An 11652-nucleotide genomic window follows, 5' to 3' on the forward strand; every position below is an offset into this window, starting at 1 on the left:
CACACTCCTTTTGCATTTTTTCACTAATCTACGCAGCCCATTAGCTGACCACGCTCCCGGCAGCGGCTGGCCATTACGCAACCGCAGCAAACTTGTTAATAGGTACAATGATTAATAACTTAACAAAAACTGTTAGAAACTAAATTTTAACATTTTGTAATCTAAACATTCAAATAAACAAACATTTAACAAGCATAATGAATCAGCTATGCAGATAAGAACATAGGTAGGCCTAGTAACAATTTTAAAAAGTGCATGTTCCATCATAGACTCTTCTAACGTGCAGACTTGGAATACTGAAACAGCTGTTAAATAAAATAATTGAGCGTGTACAATGTTTATGCTTACAAGTTTATCATTCCGTTTATTACCATAGCAATAGGCATGCTGGTGTGACGTTAGAAGAGGCTATTGCTCCATACAACTAACAAGTAGGCTACCCATGGAAGGCTGAGCCCTTATTATACTCTTACCTGTAATTGCATAGCCTCCCAGTCCAGCCAGTTGTCTACAGATGGTTCCGAGTTTTTAGGAGGAGGAAACAGAAGATAAGCTGCGGCATTTGTAGAGAATAGAACATCTCCAGGCGAAATTTCAAGGATGGGAAGTCGCTTGAGCCCATCTGTAAATAAATGACAAGACAATTAAAATGGATTCGCTTAAGCTATGGTAACTTCTTGTCTGACAACATAATGGGATTAACTTAATCCGCTTCAGTTTTGTATCTTTGCCAAAATTATTGGAAATATAGGCCTTATTTAAGATCCGTAGGCCTACTGTTTGATAAACACTCAACTACTTAGGGTAAGTTGGCTAAGCAGTTTATAGGCCTAGAACTCATCTGTATAACTTAGCCGACTGGGCACTCATCTGATTGGAGCATAGGTGATTCCATTACATGTATCGGACAACAATGCTCCATGGAAACTGTTTTAACTTAGCGTAAATTCTAAATAACTAAGTTAAGGAGGTTCACAAAGTACCTCGGCACCCCCTTATCATGGGTTGTGGGGGGTTTAATTTGACTGAAGATGTGAACATAAATTTTGTAAAACATTCCACTAAGAACTCGACTGGTAACCCCATTTAGCCTAAAATAGACTTGACCTAACCTCTAACTTTACTAAACACTTAGCCTCAAGCCATAAGTCAGGACTGCAGTTGCAATCTGCAAACAAAATGGCTAAAATATTCAGTAGGCCTATATTAGACTTGAAATTTCTACATAAATTTGCTTGGATTAAGCCAAAGTTACCTGAAGCTGGTTTATCTGTAATCACAAGTTCCAAGTTCATTTCAGCATATTCGCCGGCTATCAGTATTTTTAACGCGGCTGAATTGTCACTATTTGTTATTACTTTCATGATGAGATTTTCTTTCCAGTTCAAGTTTATTGAAACCGACCCTAATTATTTAAATGTGTGTGTATAAATGTTAGCAAGATTGTATAACCTTACCTTAACCTCAACAAATATTAACTAACATTTAAACGTGGACGTTTTGACAGGCAGCGAGGCAGCAGGCAGCAGAAACCAGGCTGAAATTAGCTGACGAGCATCTGACGAATGCTAGGCCATAAAACTGCCAGGACGAAACAATAGGAACACTCGCTGCAACTTACAACAGACCAGCGCTTGGTCCCGGTCCTGTCTCGTTTCTAGTAGACATTGGAAAAGCCTTATATTGCGTGTTACACGATACAACGATGAGATATCTGAATAAATTGTATTTTCTACTATTTATAACGTAACCACATAGGTGGTGACATATAATTAAAATGTGTCAATGATATCAATAAGGATTAGAACGAAAAATTGCCTTCTAAACATGACGTCTGAAACGCTATAGCGATGAGCTAATTGAATAAATTACAGGTTTCAACTACTTATACAGTAACAACCTAGGTGGTGGCAGACCTAAGAATAAAATATGGCTTTAATAGTTATTGAAGCTAGACCATTAAACAATTAAAAATGATTTCTATAGGTGGAGAGCCTTGGATAATCCCGTGTGAACATTGCGTGTTAAGCGATACAACGATGAGCTAATTGAATAAATCCTAAGTTTCGACCACGTCTACGGCAACAACCTAGGTGGTGGCAGGTCTAAGCTTAAAATATGTCATTTATAGTTATTAAAACTATACTATGAAACAACTAAAAATAATTTCTATAGGTGGAGAGCATTGGATAACTTCTTGTGAACATGGCGTGTTAAACGATACAACGATGAGCTTATAATGAATAAATCGAATAAATAATTTGAAACCGCTATAATTTCTTTATTAAACCGGCTGATTTGCTAGAAGGTAATTTTGTTTCTTTTATGGGTTGAAGGACTTACGCGTCTGTATATCTGATCTAAATATATACTGAACTTAATTCAATAAAACTAGCAGGACACAAAATCTGAAAACTTAAAAGGATTTCTGTCAGTGGATAACCTTGAGAAACCTTGTTAGTCTAGCAGTGATATACGCGGCGTGCTTGTAGAATAAGTTGTAAGTTTCGTCCACTTCTACGATAACAACCTAGGTGGTGGCAGATCTAAGCTTAAAATATGTTACTAATGGTCATTAAAACTAGACTTTAAAACAAATATAAATGATTTCTATAGGTGGAGAGCCTTGGAAAATCCCGTGTGAACATGCTGTGTTAACTGATAGACGGCGTGCTAATAGAATAAGTTGTAAGTTTCGACCACTTCTACGGTAACAACCTAGGTGGTAGCAGATCTAAGCTTAAAATATGTTACTAATGGTCATTAAAACTAGACTTTAAAACAAATATAAATGATTTCTGTAGGTGGAGAGCCTTGGAAAATCCCGTGTGAACATGCTGTGTTAACTGATATACGGCGTGCTAATAGAATAAGTTGTAAGTTTCGACCACTTCTACGGTAACAACCTAGGTGGTGGCAGATCTATGCTTAAAATATGTCATTAATAGTTATTAAAACTAGACTATGAAACAATTAATAATTATTTCTATAGGCGGAGAGCCTTGGATAATCGCGTCTGAACATGGCGTGTTAAGCGATACAACGATGAGTTAATTGAATAAATCATAAGTTTCGACGACTTATACAGCAACAACCTAGGTGGTGGTAGGTCTAAGCTTAAAACATGCCATTAATAGTTATTGAAACTAGACTTTGAAATAAATATAAATGATTTATATAGGTGGAGACCCTTTGATAATCCCGTGTGAACATGGCGTGTTGAGTGATATAAATACCCGGGGAGCTAAACACTCAAGGTTAATTATTAGTTTCCCCGTCTCACATTAAGACGACTAAATAATATATTAGATATCATACTTCCGACTAAATCATGTTTCAAAAAATAAGAACTTATTAAATGTAATGTTGAAAATAGTTATAGTCTGTGACATTTTTTAAATCGTTTTTTAACATGTTATGTGATAGCATAACTCAGTGTGAACATTGCGTGTTAAGTCATAGACGGGTGGACGGTGCGCTAAGGTTTTAAGCTTAGATGGTGGCTGATCTAAACTAAAAACTAACTTAATAAGACTTAAAAAACGTAAAATATGTCATTAATGGCTATTAATACTAGACCATGAAACAATAACAAATTATTTCTATAGGTGGAGAGCGTCTTACGCTGAGATTATAACATTTGCTTTTTGATGTCATATGTCCCGATCGGGAGACGGGCTATGAACGGTATGATGCGGAAGGGTTCGACACCAACCTAGAACTGACAGGTCAACCAACCGTGATTAAGAGGATTACAGCCTCGGTCATGTGCCTACACCCGTCCCGATGTCTGCCTAATTTATGTTTCCTAAGATTATGTTGCTAAAACTTAAATTTAAAAATTGATGCATTGCGTGTATCATCGAAATTATCACTGAAGATAACTTTGCATTGGGTATTCGCAGTAATTGGAAACCAGGGCTTTGGGGCATATAACTTAGAATTACACTATGATTTATTAGAACATTAGTTTGTTCTGAGCCCTTAATGACATAAGATGTGTTTTGTACTAGATAGTGCACTTTTAGAATTGGTACATTTCATACGGTACGTGAAGATGGTTATGTTGTAAAAAGGCCTATAAATAATATAATAGACAACATATGCCTACTTGCCGTTTCGTGATGTTGGGACTATAAAATGAGCTAATGAGCTGTTTATTGCATGAACTATATGGTGCAAGAAATTACCGAAATAATCTCAGTTGGAACTAGAGTTATAACTTCAACCAATGGTTATACAACAACGGGTCGCCTACAACAAAGGTTGAGGCCAATCGTTACGGTGAAGTTGACAATTCCTGGAACTGACCACACTGGTAATGCCACTGGGAACAAAAACAGAACCCCCCTCTTAGGTGTTTGCAAAGCAGTTTTACGTCTCATTTAACACCCATTCAACCCCCTTTTCTAACAGCGTGTACAATTCTAAGAAGTGATAGACGAAAATGCGGTCCGTGCTACCTGAAGGATCAATATACCCTTGACTCCCACAAGTAGAAACAATTATTACTAACTCAACGAATTTAATTAGCGTAAACTTAATTTTCGCATTGACATATTTCTCGACCGATCATCAAAAGATCCGATTTGTAAATGACTGAGTAACAGAAAGGTGCTGGAAAGCTAATTAGAACAAATAGAGATAATCTATAGGTTTTTTTTAATAGCCGTCGTTATGAACACTTTTATAATAAATAAATAATAAATAAAATTGTCTTTATTGGTTCAAGCGTTAAGTCAATTTAACAAAACTGTTTTTCTCTTACAACTTTCGTCATCTTATACCTAACAAAGAATTAAAAACCAAAATAAGTACATAAGACTAAAAGCTATACATGAAATGAGCACATTTTTATATTCGTTTTGAAGCCTGTTAAACCTTTTTCTCTTATTTTTGAAGGGACAGAGTTGTACAATTTAGGTCCGAAATAAGCAAAGGCTCTCCGACCTACCTCATGGCTGACTTTAGGCACGTGCAACAAATCGTTCTGTCGGGTGCTGCGCTTAGAAACGTCCCGCCGGGCTGGCAGTTTTTCTCTCAAGTAGAGTGGCTTACCTAGGGATAACGTTTTGTGTATGAGAACACAAGTAGAGGCCTTACAAAAAACTTCAATGGGCAGCAATTTCGCATCACTTCTGAATGTACTTACGTGTTCTCTTTTTCTTAGGCCATAAATGAACCTGACTGCTGCATTCTGCGTTCTCTGTATTTTATTACAGTCACCTTTTAATATACTGTTTCCATATGCTGGAAGACAGTATTCAATAGCAGAGAGAACTAGCGACTTGACTATCTGGACCCTAGCGTCCTCAGGCAATAGGTATCTAAGCCTATACAGTCCGCGTAATCTACCCAATGCCTTCTGACACGCATAGGACACATGCTGCGAGAGGGTGAGGTTGTCATCTAATATCACACCAAGTGTTTTTACTTGGCTACATATTTCAAGGGCATGTCCGGAAAGAGATATCTTACCATAAGCCCCAATTTTTAGTGCATTCTGCAAGTCAGGAGGGGCAACATGGAGAACAGAGCACTTATTAACGTTTAATTTCAGCCCCTGACTCATGGACCACTCTTCCACAGATTTAAGGTCTTTATTTACAATTTCAAATGCCTCATCCACATCATTTTTACTGTATGTATATAGCAGCTGGCAGTCATCAGCATACATGTGAATGGAACAGTTTTTTACCACATTTGCAATGTCTGCAGTGTATACATTGAATAATATAGGGCCAAGACAGCTACCTTGTGGGACTCCTCTACTTTTTTGAAGGACGTTTGACATTTTCAATCCAAGTTTTGTCATTTGTGTCCGATTAGCCAAATATGATTTAAACCAATCCAAGGATGTATTGTCAAAACCTAAGTATTTTAGTTTCCTGACAAGTAAGTCGTGACAAATAGAATCGAAAGCCTGAGAATAGTCAAGGAACACAAGCGTGGAGTTTTTATTTTTGTCCTTAGCTTCGTAAAGATCGCTGAATAAGTTAAGCAAAGCTGTACATGTGCTGTAGTTCTTTCGGAAGCCAGATTGACACTTTGGTAGTATATCCTGCCCTTCAATATATCTCTCTACCTGTTCAGCAACAACCTTTTCAAGAACTTTGGACATAGCTGGGAGAACTGATATGGGTCTTAAATGTTCAACTGAATACGGATTATCGGTTTTAGGCAGAGGGTGCACAATGCTTAGCTTCCAAGCTTCAGGAAAGATTCCCTTAGTAAGGGACTGATTAATCAGATGGGTTATAGCGTCTATGCAATATGGACTAACAGCCTTAATCATGTCTATGGATAGCTGATCAGAACCAACAGCTTTTGATTTTATTTCATTCATTGCTGCTTTTATTTCAGCAATAGAGACTTTTTTAAATGAAAAAGTGCCTGGTGTACTATAACTTTCCTTGCAGTATAAATCAGTTGCACTCTTATCAACATTGTAATAACTTCCCATGTTAACAAAATATTTATTTACATTATTTACATCTAGGTTTATATTTCTGTTACCAATTTCATCACTAACAACATCGCATTCTCGCAAGCACGACCAAAACTCTTTTGAACCCTTAGTGTTGGATATTTTATATTTATAAAAATATTTCTTAGAATTTATAATGAGACAATTTAACTTATTTCTAACACCTTTGTATTTGTTCCAGTCTAATTGCATTTTAGATTTCTGATAACATCGTCTCAATTTGTTTTTTTCCTTTATCATTTCGCTAATCTCTGGAGTCATCCACGGGGTTTTTTTCCTTGTAGCTCGTTTAACGACCATAGGAGCTAACTCATCATACACTGCCCGTATATTTGATGTTATAAACGTCTCAATTTTCTGTACCTCATTTGTTTGTAAGGCTATGTTCCAATCAATTGATGCAATTTTTCTTACTACTGTATTGATGTTAAACTTAGAGAAGTCTCGATATGTTAACATTTTTTCAAATTTTCTGCTCACATAATATTTAATTTGACCATAGATAAGTTTATGATCAGTAATTTGTTTGCCCCTATAGTCAGTAATATCTGATGTGTCAATTACTCCACATTTCTCAAGTTTGGTACCTTTCTCTACATATATATGGTCAATCAATGTGGAGGTCTTTTCAGTTACTCTGGTAGCAACATTAATCATTTGCAGAACATTTGATGAGCGAATGAGCCTTCTTAGATATTTGGCTTCACAATTGGTTTTCGATAAAAGGTCTATGTTTACATCTCCAAGCATTATAACTCTATCAACCTCTGCAGCAAAATCTACAAATACTGCCTGAAATAGTGATTCTAATTTTGTGTAGATGACACCAGGAGGCCTGTATATAACACAAACTCCGAGTCTCACACCCTTGCTCTTTATAATGACGGATAAATGTTCCAATCCAGAGTCTACCTCATTCAGGCTATACACACGAAAGTTAATTGTGTTCCTAATAAAAATTGCAACACCACCCCCACCGCATGTCCCCTGTCTATCAGACCTAATAAGGTCATACCCAGGCAGTTTATATCTATCAGAAGATATACCAGTAGAGAGCCAAGTTTCAGATATACCTATAATGTCAAACTGAAAATCTGAAATGATTGAGCTCAGCTCCTCAAAACCTGTGCCCAAAGATCTTATATTGACATGAGCAAATGCTAAGCTGCGCCCCTTTGAGGCATTGGTATCTCGTTTCCCGAGGTAATAGTATTATCAGCTTCCGATTGAGTATCAAGGGATGCAGTCAACTCAGTGACTGAGGGTTGTCTTACGAGCAACAGAGTATCACTGGTATCAGATTGGTTCACCTTTAAAAACTCTGTTAAGATGCTAGAAAATAATTTTCCCAGGCTGATGGTACCATCCCTGTTAAGATGCCTGCCATCTCTAGACAAATGCTGCTTACCAACCCAGCAGTTCGCCTCGACAAACACAGCCCCAAAGTTATTACACATTAACTCGAGTTGATCATTGAAACCAAAAAGGGCTTTATAGGAAATATCTGATCGGATTAAAATACTATTTACAAAAATTTGAGCGTTAGGGAAATTAGTTCTGGCCATAAAGAGCAAGTCAGCCATGGCGTGGAGTGCCTCGCGCTTTCCCCAACCACCATGAATGCCGGGCAATTGCCAGTTTTTGAAATCCTTGGAGCAATTTCTTTTAAAACATCAAACGTAACGCTTAGAAAATCCTCCCTCCCTCGCACCTTTTTCCCCGTCGTAGATACAATGTACATGTGTCCGCAATGTTCCGCCCTTGAAATATTTGCAGAGACCTGTCAACCCCTTGTCAGGTAGCAGTAATCTCTAGTGTCCGCTTATGCCCTCTTTAATGATGTGTCCCCAATATTCCGTGTCCGCATTTGCCCGGACACCAACCACCATTGTACCCAAATCTACCGTTATAACCCCTCTTGAGGTTGTTTGTCCCAATATGAAAATACAAAGCTGACAACTTATGATTAACATACTCAGCGAGCCTCAACTTCAGGTCTTGTATTTTAGCCCCAGGACAACATTCGACAATTGCACCCTTCTCTAAGACTTGTTTGCTTGCAAAGCGAATAAGAGAATCCCCTATTAACAAGACATTCTTATTGCAATTAGAATTACTAATTGAAACATTTTCAGAAGGGTTGGATCGGTCTCTGAAATGAACTGAATTAGTACACACTGCAGGAGAACCTGCATTGCATTTCGTTTTTACTGAAAGTCCCTGCTTAAACATAGTGGTAGCATTTGATTTTTTTTGTACATCTTTACTTTTCTCTTTAATTCTGTCAGCCCTATCAGACCTTTTCCATGTACCAGAACCAGTTTTTACATAAGTTGGATCTGCTGAACAAGTAACACTCTGTTCAAGCGCAGAAAACCTATTTTGACAAGGAACAGTTTGATAGCTTAAACTAAGTTTGCTTTGTTTTGTTTTTGTTTTTTTCTGTGCCACTTTTTTACCTCTATTCTTTACAAAAGACCAGTCATCACCCTTTTTACGAACCAATTTTAAAACACTGACCTCATGACTAGCATCAATAGCTTTATTACAATTATCTGGCATCTGTTCGGTGACAAATCTTTCGTCATCAAAACCTACGACTAGAGGTTCAGTTTGAGACTTAGAAATAGTGTAAAACCAATCAAGAAATGATTTCGTCACATTGGGGATGCAATAAAAACTAAATATGATCTTGGCATGCATTATTAGGTTCAAACCACACTCATAGCCATTTTTCTGTTGAACACAATCAACATGAGTGCAATTACCAGCTGGAACACCAAGTTGGGCTGCGACAGTAAGTGCCGCAACGTTATTCATACCTTTCAGAGTGTCTAAATGAAAAGCTTGAGTGGAAGATTTGTTAAAAAACAATAGAGACCAATGAGTTCCAGACCCACCATTTACTAGATCTGTGCTGTTGTTAACACAAGCAAATACATACTTGCTAACCTGATAAGGCTCTGACATAACAATACTTTGAATAGCATCATGGTTACCCATTTTTATCAGGTGAGACACAGCTGGACCCAAAAACAGGTAATCATTATTGTTACCTACACTACTTTGCATGGCCACAAAGTAGTCATTTATTGTGCCATCTTCTATCCACTTATCATTCACCATGTTGCTGAGCTTAATATTTTCTTGGTTTGCTAATTGATACTTATTACCAATACTTCTTAAAGCAACGGCTTGCATGTTGCGTTCATCGTCAATTTCCTTAAATCTAGAGTACAATTCTTTAAGCTTACGTTCTACAGAGTCTTTATCCGCGACAGCTGATGAGATGAGGCGGTCTCTCTGTTTGAGCTCAGCTTCGAGGTTGTGGATCCGCACCTGCAGCAGCTAGACCTCCCCCGCCGCCACGTCTTGAACCGCGAAAGAGTTGTTCATCTCCTCCTGCCTCCGCTCCCGCTCGTAGCTCAGCTTGGCTGACAACGCCTCCAACTCCGCTCGCGACGACTCCAAGTCAACAGTCTTTTTGTCACAATCCATTTTTACGCTATCTAAACTTTCAACAAGTTTAGAAATATAATTGAGTACCTGATCAAAGCACACATTGGGATAATTCTCTTGTAAGCAGTTTATCTCATTAACTATGGACGAAATAAATGTTTGATTGCACTCATCACTTTGGTCATCGGTTTCGAAAATTTCGTCATCCATTAGAATGTACAATTAAATGTTAATTCTACTGCGCTGTGTTTATCAATGAAAGAGTTTGTCAATGAGGATAAAGTTTAACAATGAGTAGATAAGCGAGGGCTTCCGTGTCGCGCCGCACCTGTCGCCGGCCGTCTTATCAGCGCTCAGTGGTCAGATGCAGATAAGCGCCGCTAGATGTAAATGTATATACAGTAAAACATTGACTAGGTGAAGAACGGTCAGCCTAAGTTCTAAGATTATAATATATTATGAAACATACTGTTTTTGATCAGTGCATAAAAACCTCTCAAATGCTAAACCAAAACTGGCAGGCCTACGTCAACAAAATTTAATCTGAGTTCCCATAACAGTCAAGTGTTATTTTGAAAGTATGTCTTTAACATAGAAACCGCCATTATTACTTTAGTTGTACTGCTTCCGCGCACTGATCCGGGTCCCCCAAAAGGATTAGCGAGGGTCACTTATTCCCGTTCTGGTTTGCTCTTTATTGGGGCCAGGTAGCCAACGTGACGGTATTCACCACCATACAACTATTTGTAAACAAACCCTTACGAACTGGATAAATATTTGTAATTAGTCACCACTTGCCATCGCCTACATTCTTTTCTACCCTACTCAGATCGGCTGAAATATTTGCAAATATATGCCACTGCCATTTACCTGCATACTTTTCTACCCTAAATTACATTCTCTTTTACAAGTTGACTCAGATTTTTTATACTACATTATTTACAAATAAATAAAATTTATTAGTGTAAAAAGCGTATTGCAGTTATACTCTAACATAGCTATTGCAATCCCAGTGGCTCAGGAGTTTCCCATGTTAACCTTATGAGTACTCATATTTGAGTACAAATAACTAAACAATTTGATTCTGTAATTATCAATAGCATTAAAAGGTAACAAAAATGTACCAACAGAGTGTGTACGCAAACTTCGCGACACCAACTGCTATGGACCTTAGTACAGTATAGATACATGTAGATAGAATTGGTGCTATTACAACAAAGACTGGAATTTGTAAACGTACTGGCGACAATGGGTGATACCATGCAGACTACATTATCATTGACAAATACCAACATGGACAACCTATTGCGGCTATAAGTAGGAAACATTTCTACAATACACTAAAAGCCAGATCAGCTTTTGAAAAATGGTAAAATATTTACAAGAAATGTTGATTATAATGAACTATTAAGTACATCGTGAGTATTATCATTAGTTACGTAATATTTGAGTTGACTATTTTAAACTCATCGGCATTTATGACATACATTTGTTCTTAAATAACTTATTTGCTTTTAAATAACTCATTTACTTCCTTGCGATTGCTCGATTTCGAGCAACATGTACACTAGTAGGGAATAAATGTTATATTTTTAAGGAGACATTGTAGTGTCAATTTTATCAGGCAAATGGAAACTCGCTTAGTCTGCAAGTTTGCTGTGACGGGGTAATTTATTATTTATCATATAGAATAAATTTCCATTTAA

The 11652-nt window shown here is 37.4% G+C and overlaps 1 protein-coding gene across 1 annotated transcript in view; it reads right to left on the bottom strand.

The window, feature by feature from the left end:
- The window catches only part of LOC128986523 (methionine--tRNA ligase, cytoplasmic-like), a 40141-nt gene extending 38664 nt beyond the window's left edge, over positions 1–1477 (bottom strand). The window contains exons 1-2 of the mRNA XM_054406930.1: positions 1256–1477; positions 474–622 (exon numbers count right to left, since the gene is read on the bottom strand). Coding sequence (XP_054262905.1) covers positions 474–622; positions 1256–1364 — 258 coding nt within the window. The 5' untranslated portion in view covers positions 1365–1477. The remainder of the gene's footprint in view (positions 1–473; positions 623–1255) is intronic.
- Positions 1478–11652: the final 10175 nt, after the last annotated feature.

This window comes from Macrosteles quadrilineatus, unplaced genomic scaffold, assembly GCF_028750875.1.
Source record: "Macrosteles quadrilineatus isolate MER2022 unplaced genomic scaffold, UCM_ALF_1.0 Scaffold_2__2_contigs__length_208266976, whole genome shotgun sequence".
In the NCBI taxonomy this organism is placed as follows: domain Eukaryota; kingdom Metazoa; phylum Arthropoda; class Insecta; order Hemiptera; family Cicadellidae; genus Macrosteles; species Macrosteles quadrilineatus.